This window comes from Saccopteryx leptura, chromosome 2 (assembly GCF_036850995.1).
Source record: "Saccopteryx leptura isolate mSacLep1 chromosome 2, mSacLep1_pri_phased_curated, whole genome shotgun sequence".
Taxonomy (NCBI): domain Eukaryota; kingdom Metazoa; phylum Chordata; class Mammalia; order Chiroptera; family Emballonuridae; genus Saccopteryx; species Saccopteryx leptura.
In genome coordinates this window covers 82,248,284-82,271,367 of record NC_089504.1, presented here as the reverse complement: position 1 = coordinate 82,271,367, position 23,084 = coordinate 82,248,284, and the positions used below count along the sequence as shown (strand labels likewise).

The 23,084-nt window shown below is 42.0% G+C and overlaps 1 protein-coding gene across 2 annotated transcripts; it reads left to right on the top strand.

Annotated features, from left to right (window-relative positions):
• Nucleotides 1-1,654: 1,654 nt before the first annotated feature.
• On the top strand, nt 1,655-22,564 carry LOC136393045 (cyclin-dependent kinase inhibitor 2A-like). Of its 2 annotated transcripts, XM_066365712.1 has the most exons (3): nt 16,576-16,701; nt 19,870-20,164; nt 22,428-22,564. In XM_066365712.1, the coding sequence occupies exons 1-2, from the start codon at nt 16,576-16,578 to the stop codon at nt 20,140-20,142; spliced, it is 399 nt and encodes a 132-aa protein (XP_066221809.1). In that variant the 3' UTR covers nt 20,143-20,164; nt 22,428-22,564. The 2 variants fall into 2 exon arrangements, with proteins under 2 accessions (XP_066221807.1, XP_066221809.1); XM_066365710.1 differs by lacking the exons at nt 16,576-16,701; nt 22,428-22,564 and adding an exon at nt 1,655-2,004 and having other exon boundaries at nt 19,870-20,158.
• Nucleotides 22,565-23,084: the final 520 nt, after the last annotated feature.

The window sequence follows — 23,084 nt, the reverse complement described above, 5'->3', positions numbered from 1 at the left end:
GAGTTCTACAGGACACCAGAGAGGTGTATTTGTAAAAACCTAGAGAGAGGTTTAGAATGGCTATTTAAGACGGTCCCTGGGTGACTTCATGCAAGCAGCGGGTTATGCCGCTAAGTCCCGTGCTGAGGTGAGAGATGGAGTGGAGGAAACCTGTTGCTAGACCTGGTTGGAGGCATAAGCTATCCAAGCCTTACTTTCCTCCGCTTACGGCCTGTCCGCTCTCAAGCCTTGACACACTTCTGCAACTAGGCCACTGAGCCTGGGCACAGGCTGAAGAAGCCACAGAGAGGCGAGTCGCCTTTTAGACTCCGAAGACAAGGCCTAGTACCTCGTCCTCTCTTACAGGCGGGCTGCCCAGGCCTTGCCTCCGTCCGGCCCACGAGGCTCTGGGCCGGTGAAGACTAACTGCAGCCCCGGAGGTTTGGGTACAGGGTCCGCATCGCTTGCCTACAAGCGGTATTCTGGGCTCGACTTTCTGCCTTCAGGCGCCGGCGGTCCCGCAATCGAGCTCCCTTCAACCCGAGAGCCGGGACCGCTCTGACACCGGCTCCTCCAAGTCCTCAGGCCGCTATTGTGTCCTGGGCTCACCCCTCCCTGACGCTGCTTCTTCCTTTCCTTCCCCCGCTTTTCCTGCTCCGAGTGGCCCGCGCGAGAGAGGCGGGTGGGGTGTCCAACAAGGAGAGATGCGTGATGTGCAAGGAGAGGGGAAAGGAGGAGGGGAGCAGAAGGCAGAGAGAGAGCACGGACGCCTCGGGCCGCGGGAGGGAACGGCGCCCGAGCGCCCGGCGGGAGGAGGAGGAGGAGCGCGCGGAGCGCGGGGCCGGAGAGGCAGAGAGCGGGGAGAGGCGGGCAGAGCCGGGGCCGCCGGGGAGCAGCCGCGGGGGGAGGGCAGCGCCGGGGCGGCCAGAAAGAGGAAGATGCTTCAAGATTAAAACCGAAAATAAAAACTGCCGGGTGAGCCGACCGGCTTTTCCCCCCAGCGCGGCTCCCACGGCCGCGCGGGGCGCAGGGAGAGAGGGGCGGCGGTCCCCGCAGGCCCCGGGTGGGCGCTCCGCTCCGCCTACCTGGTCCGGCGCCGGGCCGGGGCCCCCGCGGTGCCAGCGCCGCGCAGTGTCGGGAGATGTCGTCCGCTGCGTGCAACGGTTTCCTTTAATTTCGCTACTTCTGAAACCTTGAAGTAGAGCCTTAGCGCCATTTCTTTCAAAACTGACATCCAGCCTCCTGAATGGTGGGTAGAGCAATGACATGATCTTGCGTTTTTTCTTTCTTTTTCTCTTTTTCTTAAATAATCTGATTTGCTGAAATGAAAGAGCCTGAGCGAGGGGCGAGAGGAATCAAGTAGGGGAAACCCGGGCGCGGGCACCGGGGCCGCGGAAGCTACGGTCCGTTCCTGGCGGCCTGTCAGGTGACGGACGCGGAGGGGCGGGCTGCCTGGAGAGGCGTCTGGCGTCAGGACCTGGAGCTGTCACCGCGTGGGGCGCCCGCGCGGAGGGAGTCTGTCTGGGGGTTGGGGGGAGCGCGGTAGGCGGGAAAGAGGAGATGGGGGCAGGGAGAGAGACCCAGGGCTCCGTCGCGGGCGCGCGCGCCGCCCTCGGCCCGCCTTTTCTGCGCGCGCTGGGCGCTGAGCGGTCTGGGGATGGGGTGGGGGGTGCGGTCTGGCTGAGCGGCCGCGCGCCGGGAATGCGGGTGCGCGCCTGGGCTCCGCAGCAGCGCGTGGGTCTCAGTTTGCGATCGGGGGGCGGGCGAGGCACTGCTTACCTCTGATGCTAAAAGGCGGCGCAGCGCCCGCGCAGCTTGGCGGCGACGAGAAAATGGTGCATACCTATTTGGTCACGGTGCGGGTTCGGCGCGCGTGCGGTCCGCCTCGAGTCAGGGCTTTCGTGGTGCAAATCCCGCGAGTCGCCGGCGAGCAGGCACCGCCGGGGCTGCGGGCCGCTGCGGCCCTCGTGCTGACGCTGCTGAGGAACCAGCGCAGAGCGCGGCAGCCGCATCCTGGAAGACCAGGTAGGAGAGGCCCCGAGGAGTCCCGGCGCAATCGGCCTTTAGACGGTTTTATTTGGAGTGATTTAATACACAGATAAATCATCTTCCAGGGGGTGGAGGCTCTTTTCAGTCTCTCTCCACACTAATTGCATTTACTTAGAGGTGAGGTTCTCGCAATATTTTGAGCCCGCAGGAGCCCGTTCATACACCTCCTTAATCTCGTGGAACTCGGGGAAGAACCGGGAGATTCTAAACCTATCTCAGAAGTACTCCTGAATTTCCTGGGTGGGATAGTCAGTAAACACACGCACACCATACTGTGAAATACACTAGAGCACTTTATTTCGTCCTGGGGGAAAGTATTACTAACGGTCTCGGTTTTCTGAAGGAGGCCCCCTTTGTTCTCCCCAGCCTTCTGGCTGGGTCAACCTTCCATTCCAGTAATCGCAGGTGCTCTGACTTGCCAAAATAGTAACATTGTTGGAAAGATCGGTAACTAGTAAGTAGAGATTTTGCAATCAAAGATGGGGTTTCGTGATGAGTGGCGGGTTTATTTGGCGGGACATATTCACATTTTTTCAGGACAATGGCTGCGTGTTTAGCAAAAGATAGTGGTGAGTGCAAAGGATCGCAACCAATTGTATTTTAATCATCTCAGGCCACAATTAACACTTAAAAAAAAAATGAGGCCTACTTCTTGAAAAACAGACTCCTAAGTAGTTTTGTCTTTACATCAACTAAATCTTGATACAGTCGGTGAATTTCCTATAGCCAGAATAATGGGAAAAAATATATATTATAGATATGTAGTTACAATATGCAGAATTCTATTAGAACTTGGATAATGAGTCTAAAAACAGTTTAAGGAGGTTTCATTTTTGTGACCATCTTTGTTGCATCATTTCCTCTGGGATATATGTTTTGAAAATACAAAGGCCAGCAGAGGTGTAATTATTTTTATTGTAACGTTAATAGGCTTTTTTATTTGTAAATATAAAACTTAAAACTATTAGTGTTTAATCTATTAGTGTTTAATTAGTTACCTCGATTTCTATTGCAAAAGCCTACAAACAATTTACAAGGTAAATCAAATTTTATTTTTCATATTATTATGAAAGTTCAGTTCTCAAAGAATCAGTAGCAGGAACTTATAAAGAATTTCATAAAGTGATCCTGTTGGGGTTTTTTTTAATGGTGCTTTCTTTATTCGTACCAAAAAACATTTAGCCATTATAGGTTTTCGAGTATCATAGTTGTTCGTGTTACTTGATATAAAGCCATTTTATTTAAATTGTTTTTGTAACACAGTAGAACATTTTAATGTATATAAATACTATAGTTATGTGTTTTCAAATATAATATTGTGATTACTTTAAGTTACAGAAAATGTTTTATAGTATATTGTGTAAAATGTTAAAGATATGAAAATAAGTTCATTTAAAGAAGCCATTTCTTTTTATTTAGATATAAATCAGTTTTCAGGAATGATAAAGTCATTTTTAAATGCACTGACTATATAAAACCCCAATTTTCAGCAGTTATCTGAAGACAGAACACATGGCTTTGATAAAATAGGACATCTTAAAAATACATGCAGTTCTCCAAATTCATAACATAAACATCTGGAAGTATTATATATGATAAGTAGTTATATATTAATTATGTTGGGTAATTGTGTTGGGATTTATGCAATCTTTGAGAACCACAGTACTAAAAAATACCTTGTATAAATTATTTGATATAAATGCAAATATGTAAACTTTTATTATTTTAACATATTTTTAGTTTCTGTGAATATGTTCTCTATGACTATTTTATATAATTGGAAAAAGTATAGAATAAAATTCCACATTACTAATTTCTATCACATATACCTAATTAATTACATTAATTGATTTCTTCTACCTTGGTGTGTTTATAAAATAGGGGTAATTTTATAAAATTAAATATTTATTTATTGACTACTATTTGGAGGCTCTTAGGGTTTTTAGTGTTTTCTCAAGGTCAGCACTGTATAGTTAGCATATACCATTATTTCCTGTGTGTAGTGTGATCCCCAGCCTGTATATTCTAGGTAAACAATACCCTTTCAAAAATCAAGACTTAACATTCATTTACTTCATTGAAGATGCTTGAATTTTAAAAATTCCATTTTCTTCTAAGGTAACGATGTAACCTATTGCTGTCTATGTCCAGAATATTTTACAGGTCTACTAATTACATATTTAGCTCATCACTACTAAGTGTCAAGGTAGAGTTAAGCTAAACCATTTTCCCAACATGTGAATAACTCCAGTTAGTAAATTGATCCCCATCATCTCAAAAACACTTTCTTAACAGAAGGCTGAATATCTAGCCCAGTAATTTTGCTCTTTCAGAAACTTTAGCCCTTTTTTTGAGAGAAACACAACAATATGACTTAATCTCGCTCTAATGCTGGCTGTGCGTATTCACAATGTAAGTTCATTTTTAAATAACTGTGGTAACTATAGGATAAATGCTTAGCTATACCTATTTCTAAGATGCCTGGGGGGTTAGGCCTTTGGTATCATTACGTGCCTCTTCCAACGACTTTAGGCTGGGGCTCCCACCTTGTGGAATTGGGCTAGAATCCAAATGTGTGTTCCCAGGACCCCAGAGAGAACACACAGTAGGAGTTGAGACTCTAGCTGATCTACGGACCTCCCTCCCCAACCTCCCAGCTTTGGTTTTCTTCCTGAACCCAATTCCTAGAGATGATACGTATTCAAAGATTTAATTGGCAGCTGGGTTAGGGACCTCCAGCAAGAGTTTAGATGCTGACCCACTTATCACCCCATTCCACAAATGCATCCCTTCTGCTTTTAGCCTCCCCTGGGCCTGCCCCTCACCCCTGCTATTTTCATGGGTAAAAATTAATCAGAATAACAATAACTGTAGACTAGGGGTTATATGTGGAGCAGGACTAGAGGCTTCACTGGGTGGAGAAGGGCGCGGGAGCTGGCAGTCTGAGTGGGCCTGTGGATTCTAAAGTGGAAGGCTCAACAGGAGACATCTCTAGGTCGCTCCCCCAGCCTGAAACTGGCCAAGACTTTCCTTTTTCTGGAGGGGAGGAGTAGGAGGGGGTTCGGTCCTTTCTGAGAAACAGCGAGGAAAGTGCAGTTGTGCCGTTCGTTCTACTCCAGGTGGTAACTAGAATGTTGTAAGGTCACACATCGTTTGTTTCTCTCTTTGGGTTGCAAGATTGTATGGAGAATTGCCCATAGTATTTTTCCAGTGATGTCTCTCAACTGTTTCCTTCTTATACTACAATTTTCCTCATGTTTGAAAACTTCTCCCCTTAGTTAAATCATTTAAATTAAGTCATTTATTAAAATGAAGAAATAATCTGTAAATCTTATGACAAAATCAACTTCTTTGACAATAAGCCTGCAAATGAAGAAAACCTTGCGAGTAAAGACTTCGTTTAGTAGGGAAAGGAAGGTCCTTTTAAAGGCTCTGCTCCGTTTTAGAAAATACCTATCAATTGCGTACCTCCACAGATTCTCCATATCCTAATTCATGATATTTTGGTGTGTATTCAGCAATCCCATGTATATTGAAAACTGCTGAATTTACTAAGTGTAAATAGCATTTGTACTTTGGAGATAAGAATATTGAAGAAAATCTTTGTTTATCAGTACAGTTATTAGTTCATGAGCCCTGGAATAATTATTGCAGTTGGGCCAAACTATATAATCAGAAAGAAGTAATAAAAGAAAAAATATTAAAACCATTAGCCATAAAATTTTAAATTCTAGTGACTCAGAGATCCTTTTAAAAAGAATAAGTTGATTTTTATTTTTTTATATTAGAAATAGCATAATGGCTTTGTTCATAAAAATATGAAAATTTTATCACAAATGACATTTTAATTCTTCTTCAACTAGCTCTCAGTTTTCCTCTTTACCTTTTAAAAAATAATCTTAGAATTTATTTAAATGGTTGCAAAGCCAGTAGGGATTTTGTTTTTAAAGAAAGGTTTTGTAGGAAGTCTTCAGGATAGTAAGGCATTGGAGTCTGGTCAGAAGATGTAGCAGTTGAGTTGAGCTTTGAATAAAGAGGGATGTTTTTGTTTGCTTGTTTATTTTAGTTTGTTGTGTGCTTATTGTAATAGGATTTGAAAAGTATTAACACATATAGCAAAGTAAAAATCCCTTGGAATTCTGCCAAAGATTATAAAAATTAAAATTTGGTTTATTTCCAAAAAGAAACGTTTTTGTAAAAGTTCAAAATTTATTATGAGCAAAGATATGTAACCTCTTAAACAAACTGAAACTAATAAAATTATGTAGAGTGGTGCAAATAAATATGATTTTATTTTCTTAATTTACACATGAAAAATGAGAAGTCATCAAAGGAGTAGGCAAAGATTATTAGTAGCATTACTAGGACTGATGTTTAAAATACATATTTTGAGAGTTCACTCCTAGAAACTCTAATTCAGCAGATTTGCTGTGGGTCCCAACATCAGCATTTTAAATAGGCACTAAAGGAGATAAGGAGATTCTGTTAGACGGCTCATTGGGACACCGTTGACAAATATGACCAGGGTATTTTTCACCTTATTTTTGCTTTTTTTTTTTTTTAATTTAAGATCTGGCTTTTAAGTAAGATTTAAAATTTTAGAATCAGTCAATTACGCTTTAGATTCCAGGAAAGACACTTAGTCTGAGTCATCAGGAAGAGCTATTTTACAAAATAAAGAAGAACCTTTATTACAATGTGATCCTTCATCTGAATTGGAAGACTATCTCTTTTAATACTACGGGCCATTCTCCATACCATCTTGCAACCAAGACAGAGAAAATAATATATACATATGAGGCCTTTCAACACTCCAGTTGCCACCTGGAGTGGAAGGCCACAGATTTTTGCAAACAGAACCTTTATGGGGGAGAAGATGTAACAAGATGTACTTGAATATAAAGCTTGTGCCATCAGACAGAGAATTTCCACATAAGACAGTCATGGTGTTGAAGCTTTTTGAAACACTATGTACATTTACCTCTGTTTACATAAAATGAATGTAGATAGATAGATAGACAGATAAATTAACAGTAGTTTCTTTTATTTCATTTTATTATCCAAACCAGAAAACATGCTAGTTAATGTGACAACCTGAAATTATATAAATGAGGAAAAACAAAACATACAAGTGTTTTACAGGTTTCAGTTATATTTAAGACCAAGTAAAATATAGCCATTACAGACTAAAGGACTTATGGACAAAATGATGGGTCTTGGTGTCTTTGTAAAAACACATTGATGAGAGGAAAAATATGTATGAATAATGTAAGCTAAAAATATAATTTGCAAGAGCCAGAAAACTAAAATACTATGGCTTCCAAATTATAATATTTTTTCTGCTTTTAAATACAATTTGTTTAATGTTATATCAGTTACTTTGCTGATGTACTAGGGTTAAAAGCTTATGTTTTTACTTTCTTTTTTTGAATACCACCATTTTCTTGCTCTGCTTGGTTCAGGCGGCCAGATTATCTGACTCAGCAACTGTACAATTCTTTCACCCAATTTAAAGAAACAGTAACTATCCAATGAACAATGACTCCCCCAATTGCAAATCTTTCCCACCCTGTAGAATAAGTAGTATATTTTTAACTTGAACTGTCTATACTCTATACAATGTGGAACACTTTGAATTTTACTCCATTCAATTTACATGCTGAATAGTTGAAATTTAATATATTTTATGTAATATGTTTCTTTTAAAAAGCTTATAGATACTTTCAAAAACTTTTGACCAAGTTTGCTTCCTTTTTTTCTTCAAAATTATTAATTATAAGGAGCTTAACAGTAATTGAGCACATCAACTTACATTATCTCATTTAATTGTCACATTATCATTATGTTTTAGGGATTTTATTTGTCCTATCATAGACTGGTAACCGAGGCTCAGATAACTTACTGTAAAGTATGTTATAAGTCATTGTACTTCTTACCCCAAGTGCCCTCACTTGTTATTTTATAACTGCCTCTACAGTGACTACATCTCTTCTACTTAACTGTTGTTTTGCAGGTTGCTTACCTCCCTTGGATTTCTGTTTTTCTCAGCATTAACCACATATGCTCCAGTAAACATATATTGATTGAGTGAATGAAAAGCTTCTGGAAAAATAAGGCAATATGATAAAAAATAACTGAAGGCCTTATGGACTCTAAAAGCCACTGAATCTCATAATAAAACAAGTGGATAAAGCTCTTTCAGAAATTTAATTATTCTCCCTTGTAAGTTAAATATAAAATACTTCCACTTCGACTTAAAAGAAATCAATGGCAAACCTATGTACTAAGACAGGAATCATTTAAAGAGTGAAGTAGAATGGTTACTTTCTTAGAATATACGACCTATGATTAGAGTCCATTTACTTACTAGCTCTGGTATTAGGACTAAGTACTTAAAACTCTCAGTGGTTTTATTTTCTCATCTGTACACCTGAGATGGTACTGTATATTATTCATCTAATAAGAACTAGGTCAAAGAGTATATGTAAAGATACATTGTAATTGTTCAGTTGGCATGCGTTTGTCAGTTATTGTTAAAGTGCCTGAATAATGATGCCTTTAAAAAAATTAGCTTACTTTTACAGTAAATGCCTATTTAAGTAGAATTATTCAGAGTAGCTAGAAATTCCTGAGTTTTATTTTAAAGAATACATATATCATAATAAAAATATATTTACTTAATTCCCAGTACATTCTAAGATGTCAAATAAAATTAGTGTAAATTTGCTTACTATTTTACCCACACATATATAGAAGCCATGTAGGATGGCCTTTACAGTGTGACTCTAAATTTTTCTAGTATTCATAACTGTTAAGTAGATATTAAGCAATATTCATGAACCTGTCTTTTATAAAATAAGAAGTCAAATTAGTTTTAGAAATTGGAAAATGGTTATTAACCTGCCTTGAATTTATAAAAAAAATTAATAACCCAGACTAATAATTTCTGAAGGGAGTACTGAGCTAATAGACTCTTAATTCCTTTATAATGATTGCTGCAGTCTATCTGAATTAATAGTTTTAGTGCACAATTTTCTAAAAATTCTTTAGTATAAAAAGTGAGGAGTTGAAGGAAAAAGAGGAAGAAACATTAAAGTCATTCTCAAAACCTTCAAAATGTCTGCCTTAAAAGGTGACCTTTAGCTATTAGTATTTACATTTAGTAGAACACCAAAGAGACAAAAATATGAAATATTAAATGTTTCCTTAAGGCAAAATTTACTTAGGAACATAAAATTGACATAGAGTAAATATAAAGTGTTTTCTGTTATTATTACCTTTAAACAAAAAAGTTTGGAAGTTATTTTAACTGTAAGAAAGAAAAATACAAAACTATACACTCAACCCAGAGACTGAAAGGAAACCATGACTGGAAATGTTAAATCTATAATTGAAAGGTGCTAAAACATGAATAGGAAACATTTTTTATTCATTCAGATTAATATACATAAAGCATATATATATATATGTATATAGCAATATAATATGTGTGTATATATATTATCATCAAGAAGTTATTTTTTTCCAGAGGTGTTTAATTACATATTAAGTGAAGAATTTGACTTGAGCAAGAATGTTCTAACATGCACACAAAAAATATTTATGATCTTTTACAACATCAGAGGAGAGTTGGGCTTTAGAACTCTTAGAAGTCCAGGAAAGGCAAAAAGAAAATGGAAGGGAGGGAAGGAAGGAGGGAAGAAGGAAGGAAGGGAGAGAGAAGAAAGAAAAAGAAAGAGAGAGAGAGAGAAGGAGGAGGAGGAAGGAAGCCAGAGAGATAAAGGGAGGGAAGGAAGGAGGGAGAAATGAAGGGAGGAAGAATCTATAGAGCCCCAATAAGGCAGACTACTTTTAAAGGATAGTTTGGTGTGAGGAGACAGGTGACAAGGTCTTTTTTGAAAAGCAAAGCTTCACTGTAGATTCCTCTCAAATTAAGAGTGCCTTAAATTATTGTTAAACCCAATCAGCCAGGAACCCTGAACTCCCACTCCCAATAGTGAAACTGAATACAATGTTGTTTGTTTCAACATTATCTTTGCATTCTAATAGCACACTCATGTGTCAGCAGCATGAGCAAAATGGAATAGTATGTGTTCATATTCCCAATTAAGAGGGCAACATGTGTTTGAAAGGAGCAAATCTGTCCCATAAAGGAGGAAAAAGAGGAGGATGGGAATAGCGGTTTAAAGGAAGTGAACTTTATTATTTCTCAATTTGCCTATAGTTTCCCCCACTGTACCTCCTACTTGAACTGCACACTAAGAATTGGTGGGTGGCAGTAAATGCAGAGGAATCATTGAGCAGTGACACACTTCATTGTCACTTCCCATGATTTAATGAAAGTTTCATGGAAGTTCTTTCATTATAACAGCCAACTTGATTACAAAGAAGCTCTGTTTTCAGGAGCTTAGAATTCAGAGGAGACAGAATTAATTACATCTTTTGGAAGGGCGTTTGCTTGTTCAAGCCACAAATACCTGCCAGAATGTACAGTAATGAACAGCAACAACAACAAAAACAAACACTTTGATGGCCTAAATGAATAACATCATAGAAAATGTCCTATCTATTCTCCAAAAGAAAATTCTATTTATTGAGAGCTGCCTCTGTGCCTACATGCCTATATATTTTTACATACATTGGTCCCTCATCCTTCGATGAGGTTCCAGACCCCCACACACACAATAGGCGAAAATCTGTGAGATAGCGACCTTATATTTTATTTTGATTTAACATTATTTTAATGTTTTAATTAATATTTTTATATTTTTTAGGCTAGAAAATGCTTATTTTACTGCAAAAATAATTAAAATAATAAATATATAAAAATACCTATATACCACAAAATCCCACGATATAGCAAAAAATCTGTGATACAAAATTAGATATACACAATTTAAAAATCCGAGATACAGTGAGGCCACAAAAAGTGAACCATGATATATGGTGAAGGATGACTGTATCTGACATTCTCTATTCTTTATAATAACCCTAATGAGGTAAGTTGTATTTTCCCCATTTTGAGAAGTAAGGAAATGGAGGCTCAGAAAGTTTTCATAATTTATTTAAGCCTACAGAGCTGGTAAATAAGGGATCAGGTTTATATAAGTATAAAGAATGGGGCCTGACCTGTGGTGGCGCAGTGGATAAAGCGTTGACCTGGAAATGCTGAGGTCGCCGGTTCGAAACCCTGGGCTTGCCTGGTCAAGGCACATATGGGCTTGCCTGGTCAAGGCACATATTGATGCTTCCAGCTCCTCCCCCCTTCTCTCTCTCTCTGTCCTCTCTCTCTCTTTCTCTGTCTCTCCCTCTCCTCTCTAAAATGAATAAAAAAAAAATAAAAAAAAAATAAAAAGAATGGGATTGTTCCATTGCCCATGCTGCATGTGTCTCCTCCAAAATTAGTATTAAGGATATGGTTGATGTTCTCACCAATCACATCTCTTCAAGCCAGAGTAAACATCTATGACCATAGAAAAAATATGGAGAGAGAACTGAGTTCAAGATCTGCAGCAAATATTTATTTACTTTGTAATGATGGCAATGTACCACTTCTCCACTTTATCTATAAATCAAGGGGGTAGCTTTTTGAAAACAAATTTTGCAATATGTGTCAAGAGCCTTATACTCTTTGGAAAACTGCAATACTATTTATTGTAGCGATTAGAAACACCTTAAATACCTGACAACAGGGACATTGTTAACTAAATTATAACTCCCTCACCCCCCAGTGGAATGTGTTGTAGCTGTTAAAAGTAGTATTTATGAAATAATTTTTGGGAAGTTAGGGAAATGTTCTAATGATAAATGATAGAAAAAGCTCCTTGAGAGTTGTATTATATTCAAAAGAACTGACCAAGGAAAAAAAACTGGAAGTATTTAAAAATGATAACAGTGCTTTTCTATAGTGTATTTTTTAATTTTTCTATGCAACTAATTTCTTAATTATTTTTATATATATGAACTATTTTATATAATCAGGAAAAAATCACTTTAAAATTATAGGACTGGGTTAAGTGACTTTGAGAGGACTTCAAGATCCAAGTTTCTATCACATTTCCAAAAGTGAAGATCTTGTCTACTTGGTCTGGGATTTGCAACCTGTTCGAAGGCACAATTTCCAAAAAAAAAAAAAAAAAAATGTAAGGATTGCTAAATTGCCATTATGTAGTGTACAAATCAATCCGCAGGGAAACAGTGAAAAGAAGGTGGACCTCTCTGAGCCGAGAACCTTCAGTTTAAATTCCACCTCCTGTGCATTGTTACTTAAATCTCTAGGCTTCTTTTCTCTAATTTATGAAGGAAGGCTAATACTCTCTATCCCACAGGCCAGGGATGGGATTAGAAATGATATTTATAAAACTGCTTAATACTTTTCACAAAGTTGGGTTTCAATAAATGGCAGCCATTACGATTATCTTGGAAACTTAGAATAAATTTTCTATCGTCTCTGTTTCTGTCTGTCTCTCCTGTAATAATATGCCATATTATTTATTTTGTTCCTCAAAATGAGGCTAATTCTTAATATCTGTGCATGTAAACAAGTTATATATACATAAATACATACTATAGATATGGGTATATATAGATATATGTATTAACACACACATACTGTGCTAAACTGTTAGTTTTCTCAACTAGCCAAATAAATATAAGAAATTTACTACATTAAAAAATAGTCAGTATACAAAAGCAGACAGTTACAAAGTAGTTGTGTTAGGAAGTGACTGTTTTCATGAGCTGCACAGATAACTCATTATATAGCATCCACTTTTGAGATACTTTTAATAGTAAACTCCTTACATAGATTTAAAATTATTTTTATTTTGCACATAATTTAGAAAAGACCTCTAAGTTATCCTCAAATTTATCTTGGAAAGATTATAAGTACTGAAGAGTCTATACCCAATTAATACTTTGGAAACTAAGATTGAAAAATTGTGACTTATAATTATGACTCAGTTTATAATAAGTTAAGACATTTGGGGTTTTGTGCTCCTTACCAATGTCCTGTTTGAGCAAAGAGAGAAATTTTACAATTTTGAGTGAACTAAGATGTTAGTCCCTAAAAGAGTGCCTTTCATAGCAGACACTCAATAACTGTGCTTTATTGAACTTGATTAGAAAAGAGTAAAAGGGAGGAGGCATCCTCCACCTTGACTTTTCCATAGATCTCATCCTAGGGATGAATTCCCTTTTCTTGTTAGTTTGTGTGAAGATCTGTTCTATTTTCTCAGAGGTCTGCCTTTCATGCAAAAGCTACCCTTTCTTGGAGTGGAAAATACTGTAATTAAAGAGAGACCTGGCATTCTTTGCCATTTCTCCCCTAAGAAAGTCTTTCTTCCCCATTAAAACCATTTAAATTGGACCCTGAGCCTTCAGAAGTCTTACCTAGGGGCACTTCAAGGGGTATTTTTCTTGGCAATTCTTGAGGCACAATTATTTTTTGGGGGGTTGTTTTTGTTTTGTTTTGTTTTGTTTTGTTGACAGAGAGAGAGAGAGGGACAGATAAGTACAGACAGGAAGGGAGAGAGATGAGAAGCATCAATTCTTTTTTTTTTTTTTTTTTTTTTTTTCTGAAGCTGGAAACGGGGAGAGACAGTCAGACAGACTCCCGCATGCGCCCAACCGGGATCCACCCGGCACGCCCACCAGGGGAGACGCTCTGCCCACCAGGGGGCGATGCTCTGCCCCTCCGGGGTGTCGCTCTGCCGGGACCAGAGCCACTCTAGCGCCTGGGGCAGAGGCCAAGGAGCCATCCCCAGCGCCTGGGCCATCTTTGCTCCAATGGAGCCTTGGCTGCGGGAGGGGAAGAGAGAGACAGAGAGGAAAGAGGGGGTGGGGGCGGGCGCAAATGGGCGCTTCTCCTATGTGCCCTGGCCGGGAATCGAACCCGGGTCCCCCGCACGCCAGGCCGACGCTCTACCACTGAGCCTACTGGCCAGGGCCCAAAAAGCATCAATTCTTCATTGCAGCATCTTAGTTGTTCATTGATTGCTTTCTCATATGTGCCTTGACCAGGGGGCTACAGCAGAGCTCAAGCCAGCGACCTTGGGCTTCAAGCCAGCTACCTTTGGGCTCAAGTCATTTACTGTGGGTCATATCTATGACCCCAACTCAAGCCGGTGAACCCGTGCTCAATCCGGATGAGCCCGCGCTCAAGCCAGCAACCTCGAGGTTTCTAACTTGGGTCCTCCGCGTCCCAGCCTGAAGCCCTATTCATTGCACCACCGCCTGGTCAGATAGAGGCATAATTGTTATTATGCCCACTTTATAGATGGGATATTGAAGCCAGAGTAAAGTATATCTTGCTCAATGTGGTAATGTAGGTGGTGGAGCTTGGCTTGGGACCCTCTTTTTCTTACTTTATTAATTCTTAAATTTTTAATTTTTTAAAATTTTTATTGATTTCAGGGGTGGGGCGGTGGGGAGAGAAACATCTGTTCCTGTATGTGCCCTGACCCGGGATGGAACCAAAACCGTCAAGGCCCTGGCCGGTTTGCTCAGCGGTAGAGCGTCGGCCTGGCGTGCGGGGGACCCGGGTTCGATTCCCGGCCAGGGCACATAGGAGAAGCGCCCATTTGCTTCTCCACCCCCTCCCCCTCCCCCTCCTTCCTCTCTGTCTCTCTCTTCCCCTCCCGCAGCCAAGGCTCCATTGGAGCAAAGATGGCCCCGGTGCTGGGGATGGCTCCTTGGCCTCTGCCCCAGGCGCTAGAGTGGCTCTGGTCGCGGCAGAGCGACCCCCCGGAGGGGCAGAGCATCGCCCCCTGGTGGGCAGAGCATCATCGCCCCTGGTGGGCGTGCCGGGTGGATCCCAGTCGGGCACATGCGGGAGTCTGTCTGACTGTCTCTCCCCGTTTCCAGCTTCAGAAAAAAAAACAAAAACAAAAAACCGTCAATAGCAACCTCTGCGCTTTAGGAGGAAGCTCTAACCAACTGAGCCACCCCGATGACGGTAAACTCTTTCTAATTAAAAGGGGCATGAGCCTGACCAGGCGGTGGCGCAGTAGATGGAGCGTCGGACTGGAATGCAGAAGACCCAGGTTCGAGACCCCGAGGTCTCCAGCTTGAGAACGCGGGCTTATCTGGTTTGAGCAAAATCCCACCAGTTTGGACCCAAGGTCGCTGGCTCCAGCAAGAGGTTGCTCGGTCTGCTGAGGGCCCGCGGTGAAGGCACATATGAGAAAGCAATCAATGAACAACTAAGGTGTTGCAACACGCAATGAAAAACAAATGATTGATGCTTCTCATCTCTCTCTGTTCTGTTTGTCCTTGTCTATCCCTCTCTCTGACTCACTCTCTGTCTCTGTAAAAAATTAATTAATTAATTAAAAAGGGGGGGGCATGAAATTCTTCTTCCATTGCCTTAGTCTTCAAATAACCTTCTATACCCAGTATCTATCCCAGAATCCATCTATTCAGGCTTAGCCCAGCTATGCCTAGAAAATCCTTTACAGGGTGCATACCTGGTTCTGACAAGCTATTTTCTAAGGAACTCTTCTTAATTGTGGGATCCTCTCCAAACCCTGAAATACATCTTTTTTCTGGTAACACAGTTCTGAGGTATTAGTTATTAGAATGCGTCTTCCTTCTCCTAGACTGTTAATGTAGGCTCCCCCCTCAAGAGCTCATCCCAATTCAAGGACACCTTCGTCCACCAGAGAAACAAATACGTTGATAGTTGTTACCAATACACCTTCTTGACAAAGGACCGTTCATTTTTTTATATCCACAAGTTCAATTCAAGTACCTGATACATAGTTACTGTTTGTCAAATAGTCATGAATGATAGTTTTCGGAAAAGCAACTCTTATTTGTCTAATACATTTATTATGTTTAATTAGAATGACTAATAAGTGCACACTGTACAAAATTTAAACAATAAAAGTTGTAGAGGTGAGAAGAAAGTCTCAGGCCCTTCACATTTCCTCATCCCTCCCCCATACACATACACACGCATTTATAGACGTCTCAGTACCTTTCTACTTTGCCATTGACATCAAACACCCTGGTTCGAACTTAGCATTTAGGAATCCTGTGAGCATTCTAATAGCGGCGGTGTTGTAGCAGAAGGAAACGGGAGAAAATTCGCCTGACTAGGATAACCTGGCTTTAAGAACCGCGTGCGCATCTGTTTCTTGGAGCGTAGGGCTTGAGAACTCCGGGTGTGGCAGCTGGCAGCGGGCCAGGGCGCCGTCCCTCTCGGCCTGGTCGGCTCCGACAGGGACCAATTCCAGCTGGCCAGTGCCCCCGGGAGAGCCGCCTAAAGCCTACAGCCGAGGCCTCGCAGGGGGCTACCTCAGGGGCTGTCACATTCGCAGCACGATCGATCGATCGATCAGAGTGAACGACGCCTTCTCCAAGAGCACGAGTTCGCGCGCGCTGCCCAGGAGAGGAGAGGCCGGGCTGGAGGAGCCGGGGGCCGCTTCCGCAGGCTCCGGGGAGGACAGAGGAGGGGCGGGCTGGTCACGAGAGGCCGAGGCGGGCGCTGGCCCTTCGCCAAGCGAGATGGGAAGAAGGGAGCCAGGGCCAGCCTTGCAGAACAGCATGGAGACGGCCGCGGATGCACTGGCTGCCGCCGCCGCCCGCGGCTCCGAGATCGAGGTGCTGGCGCTGCTCCAGGCGGGGGTGTCGCCCAATGCTCCCAACCGCTGGGGTCGGACCCCCATCCAGGTGTGTGAGCAGCTCTGCCCGGAGGAGGGGTGGGGACGGCTTCAGGGGACTAGGTCTGCACGGGGGTCGGAACGAGGGAGCGATTCCATTCCCGGCAGGGGAGCGACATCCTCGGGAGTTTTCCGACGGAGCTTGGCGTCCCAGACTCCTCGTGGCCGAGCCGTGGGCGCCGAGGAAGCAGAGGGAGAAATGAGGAAGCACAGAGGTGCAGAACTCTAGAATGGTGTGAGGGTCTGGAGGGAGAACATATTTGTGTTAATATTGACTAAGCCATATTCTTCTCTTTTTTTGCTATATTCTTTATCAGATACAAAATTTACGAACGTTTGGTGTAGAACCTAAGTGCTGGGGTCACTTATTCCTGAACTCACAGGCCCTCGAAAGGAACTGATTATCATTTTCCTCCGTGGGGGGGGGGGGGGGGATTTCAGTAGGAATCTACTACTATTTATGTTGGAATAAATATCCATTAAAATTATTCAGAAGCAACTGAATAAAAACTGTGCTTTTTTTTAACCAAGTAAGGGAAGTATAAGCTTATTTTACAATATATGCTTGTAAGAATATAAAAAATGCAGACATATATGAACATTAGTGTAACTTCACCTGAAATAATGTTAATTTAGTTATCATTTAGCATGTTTTCCTATTATTATTAATATTTCTAACTTGCTATATAGATGAAAGTACCTGAGGTAAAGTTTTCAATTCCTTGTCGTTGAGAAATGTCACGTCTCCTCTCCCCATTCCAGTTCTGTCGTTGTTGTGTTGGGGGAGGTGGAGTAGCAGGATTTAGTAATTTTCTAAATCTCAGGTTGAAAACAAATTCTTCCAGGCAGTCACCATCCTAGTTTTGCTCCCAGTGTCAGCAATGATTTCTGATTCTGAAAAATAAAATTTATATAAAACAAGTACATATAAAAACTCCAGCATAACAAGACAAAGGAAAGTAGTTCTAATGGGAACTCCACAAACTTCACCAGTGAATCTTCCTTTCTTGAAAGCATGCTAATACGATAAATTTTATACACTTTCAAATACAGATATTAAAATGAAACAAAAGTGCCTAACACTTGAGATTATCTGGGACTTGAAATGTGGAGAAAATTTGAGCCCTTTAAAAATTCCCTCTCTCCTTGCTCTGTCTTTAAAAAAATTAAAATGTTTGCCTAATTCATAATTTCATATCTCTAAAATATCACCAGCAGCTTGGAAACTGGGAGTTTGGCTTTAGAGATATGGTATGTGTTAGATGTTATTTATATAAATACAAAAATAAAAAAGAAAGTTGGATGATTTTATAATTTATTCAATAGAGAGGATAGCATAGGAAAAAAAGCGCATGATTTTGGTATAGAACCCTAATCAAATTTTTGTTCAGCATAGAAATAGCTGATAGAAAAAAAATTTAAAAATTTAATGTCTTTTCAAATGGATTTAAGCACCCTACAAATATTGATTTAGTAGATTTTTTTCCTTTTTTTCCAAGTGAGAGGAGGGGAGACAGACTCCCGCCTGAGCCCCGACCTGGATCCACTCGGCAATGGGGCCGATGCTCTGCCCAGCTGGAGCCGTGCTCGCAGACCAGCTATTTTTTTTAGCGCCTGGCCAGGACCTAATAGATTCCTTTGCATTTGTCACTGCTCAGCCTCTAATACTAGTATAATAAAAAATAATAAAAACATCTAAAACCAGTTAAATCATGAAGGATTTCATTGGAAAACATATAATAAGAATGTGAAAGTTTCCCCAGTTTTTATTTTAAAAGAGTGCATTGTTCTATTGCACTGCAGTGGTTTTTCTTTCTTTTTTTGGAGCTATAATTTTGTTCCCTTATATTTTCTCTCTGTATTTTTGAAAATTAAATCAGTTCCACTTTCTCCAGAACAAAAATCAACAGCCATAGTATAACTTATTATGGTTTCCTTGTTTGAACAAGTTAATTTGTGTTTAATACAGAATGTAACTAAAATAAAATTCCTTTTTATATAGTCACTATCATCTAGCTAATATAGCCAAATAATGGTTACCCTAAAAATAGAATCTTCTACCACTGCCACCACCATGCAACACTCAAATTGTAAAGTTACTCTGATTTATGGACACTTGGTGTAATTAATGGCTTTGTTTCAAAGATGATCAAATGAGGTCAGCATCTCCTGTTTAATAAACTCTCAGAGTATAAATTGCAGAAGTATCTTTATTCTCTATATCTGCTGTAACAAATCACCATGCTTAGTGGCTTAAACCAGAAAATGTATTATATTACAGTTTTGGATGTTTGAAGTGTAAAGTGGATCTACAGGGCTGTGCTCCTTTGAAAGTTCTAAGGGAGAATCGTTTTTCTTGCCTTTTCCAACTTCTAATGACCATCAACATTCCTGGGTTGGCCCCTGAATCTTCTCTCTGACCTCTGCTTTCATTGTCACATACCCTTTCTCAACTGTCACTGTTTGGTAAGGAAAACGTGATGGCAGTGAGCCCACCCTGACAATTCAGGTTAACCTCCCCCCAAATCCTTCATCTTGCCAGCAAAGTTCCTTTGCCGTGTAAGGTAAAACACTCCCAGCTTTCGAATGTTAGGAAATGGACATCTGGGGAGGGCATTATTTAGCTTACCACAGGAAAAATATTTCAGGGCTGGTTAGACAAACTCTTTTTATCCTCAAAGATTTTGAAATGTAATATTCTGGGAAGCGAAGGATAGCTTACAATTTTTGCAAGAATTAAAGTTTGTTTTCTGTTTTTCATCTTTTTTTAAAAAATTTTTTTCACTTTTTAACAAGGGCCGGATATACAGCTGTGAACCATACAAAATTCTGGGTCTTACATAATTTTATTATCAAAATTAGGGGGAAGATATAGGAGGTTAGGCAAATGTGTCCCTCACTCTTTTGCTGTTGTCTGTGCCTCCAGCAGTGTTCTATGTGTGACTGAAATTCTGCAAAAGCTTAGAGAATATATTGGGAATTCCATGTGTACAGAAAAATGAAATGGGTAGAACTGTTGAAGAGAGTTGTTCACCGAAAGCAAGTAAAAACTGACTAGACATCCATGGCTTGTACGGATGTCTGCACGGGGTAGCGGCTTCACAATGGTTTCTTGGAATTAATGAATCCTGCCTCTACCATTTGCCCTCCTCACTCCCCACTCTGCTCTCTCCGGCAGGTCATGATGATGGGCAGAACCCGAGTGGCGGAGCTGCTGCTGTTCCACGGCGCGGACCCCAACTGCGCGGACCCCACCACCCTCACCCGGCCGGTGCACGACGCAGCCCGGGAGGGCTTCCTGGACACGGTGGTGGTGCTGCACCGGGCCGGGGCGAGGCTGGACGTCCGCGATGCATGGGGCCGCCTGCCCGTGGATCTGGCTGAGGAGCGGGGCCACCGCCACGTCGTCCAGTACCTGCGTGCGGCCGCAGGGGGGCGCGGAAGGCGGTAGACACGCTGTTAAAGGCTTCAAGGTACGGAACGTGAGGTAGCCAATCTAGAGATCTTTCTTAGCCTAGCGCACTCCTTTTTCAGAAGAGAAACTTGGCCTGAGAAAGCAGCCTTAAGTCTTGTCTGATCTCTCAGACTGCCAGCGGATGGAACAACCCCAGTAATCCGATATCGATATTGTGCTGCTTGGCCGGGGTTCTGCATAGGAGATAGTCTCAGATAGACTTCCGCAAGTTAAACTCTGTCGTCTAACCCCTGCTTCCTCACTCCCCCGTCACTCATTCTCCCCTCGGCTCAAGGCCTAGACCTGGAGCATTGACTTGAGGCTAGAGGTTAGTGGCCACATCTGTTCTGTGGCCCTCAGTTTCCCCATTAAGTTACCTAGGTCCCTGGACCAACTTTGCAATTTTCAGAACACAGCATCATGTGGCACAGATATGTCATTCTGGTTCCGTTGCAAAATTCTACTAAATCTGCCCTCCGCTCTAAGCGGTAGGGTTTTCCAGAGCTCCCCAGGGGACTCTGGGGGCATCTGAGATAAAGACCTCTCTGCCTCTCACCAACTGCGCATCTGGATTTGCTGCACGCTGCAAGAAAAAGTCCCTTTCTTAAGCTTTACCTTCTTGTAAGCTTTTCGTTTCTGCGAGAGAGATCGATGAGAGAGGGAGATGGATGTGTTTTTTCCCTTCTCATTCTACCACCACAAATCCTTTTCCCCAATACAAAGCCTTTACCCATTTCCTCACCTCCAGTCCTGCCTGCCCAAAGTGCCAACTTTAATTATTTTCTGAAAGGGGAACTATTTTATCAAAATACATATATGAAGCACAATATGCAAAGGTAGCACGAATATTTAAGGTAACATTGACTTTGAAGATACTGGAATCTACACTGTAGGCTCAGAACAGGGGGCATTAGGCATCCTGGGCCTTAGGGGAGCAGGGACAGAGTGGAGGACTTCGCTGTGGGCCATCTGCTGGGGAGATGGCAAGAGCGCAGTGCCTCAGATAGGAGGGGACAAAGATTTCTTTTAGCGAGCCCCCCTCCCCTCCAGTTGAAGAAGGAGGGGCCAATCACAGGAGCAAGAACTGGGAGCGGCAGAAGAGAATTATCTGATTGAACTGGGCCCCAGGCAAATGAAAATTGAGTAACCCTTTATAATCAAACCTAAGAAAACCAAGCATGCATGCCTTTCCTTTCTTCCTTACCCCCTCCCTCCCTCCCTTCCCCTCTCTCTCCCTCCCTCCCTTTCTTCTTTCCTCCTTTCCTCCCTCCCTCTTTTCACCTGAGATCTTACTATGTGATCAGCCCGTTTCTAGGTAGGACACAAAATTGAACGAAACAAGAGGAGTCTTGCCATAATAGAACTTACATTCTGGGAAATAGGCTTTAAACAATATAACAATGAATTTTATGAGAGTGAGTTTGTAAAACCAATGTGATGGGTAAGAGTGAAGTGTGAATAGGAGGGGAGCCTTTCTTAGAGTGGTCCGAGAAACGGACTGATGAGAAAATAGCCTCTGGAGTCAGAGAAACTCTCAAGCAGAACCTGCTGTGGAAATGATTGTCAAGAGGATCCAGAGGCCTGCGGAGCATGTACACAACGAGATAAGAGAAAAGGACAGAGACCAGATAATTGTAGGTCAAAGAAAGGATGGTTGATCAAAATGTGGGTCTTGTTCTAGAAACGTTAGGAAGCCACTAGCAGGTTTGGGAGGAGGACCTGGAAAGGAAGACAACAGGATGGGAGGGAACCGAAGGTTCCCAGACTGTGCAGCCTCCGCCTAATCAGGTGTGCTCCGATGAGTGAGTTCGCTGAGTGGGTAACAGCTTCAGGTGGGGACGCCCAGAAGGGCGAGGCGAAGTCTTTCTGTCCCGTGTCTGGCGTTGTGTGTGTGTGGCAAGCGCTTGGCACCTGTTACGTAGGTGTTTTCCTCTCTCAACCCGCAACCCGCGCAGGCCCCCTGGGCTCTCCTTGCCTTTGGGGAGCGAGCGCGGGAGCTGCCGAGGAGCCCAGAGCTGCCTGCGGGCAATGGACGCCTGCGCGCGCGCGATCAGGGAGGTTCAGACGCGCGGAGGCTGCTGACAGGGTCCGGACTCGATGGACAGACCCTGTGCTGAGATTTAGTTGTTGAGAGGAAGTGTACGTGCAGGCGAAGCCATCCTTGTCCATAATTGTCCGAATACCTGTTCCGGACTGGGGAGGGGGGGGAGAAAAAAGGGGAATGGGGCTCACATCTTTGATTTCTTCGTTTCTAATGTGTTCTTTCTTTTTGCCATCTGCAGATAATCTGTCTTGAAGAATCTGAAGAGCTCTGCATTCTGCAAAAATGCTTTTCCTGCCGCTCTTTTTTATCTTTTCTACTTTGTCCTGCTTTGCAAGTAGATTTTTAAAACTGTATACTGTGCAATTTATACTGTATACAATTTATAAGTTGATATAAAAGGTTAAAAACAATACCGTCCCTGCCTTTTCATTGGTTGGAGTTTCCGGAGCGCGCGCACCCCTCCCCCCCAGAGCGCATTGGTGCAGGTGCTTCCTCTTTCTAGCCTCGCACCTACTGGGCGCTGTTATTACAGCCATTTTGTGAACTCAGAAAACGGGCCTTAAAGGGAGTGCGTGGCCTTTCTTGTGTCAAACTGCCAGCAAATGTCAGAGCCAGGACTCCATTAAGGAGAATACACACACACACACACACACACACACACACACACGTTCTTTCGTTAGCGCATTTATTCGGCAATTACTGAGCACCATAAACACATGACGAGAAATTCAACGCAGTTCCATCGGATTACAGAAAGCGCTATTTCCAAGACTCACTGTTGTTTCATGTACCTCTCCTAAAGAAAATTGCAGTGTTTCACACTGAATTGTAAAACACGTCCGGATCTCAGATGATAAAATGTCAAAAATTGGGTCCTTAAGATCGATGAAATTGG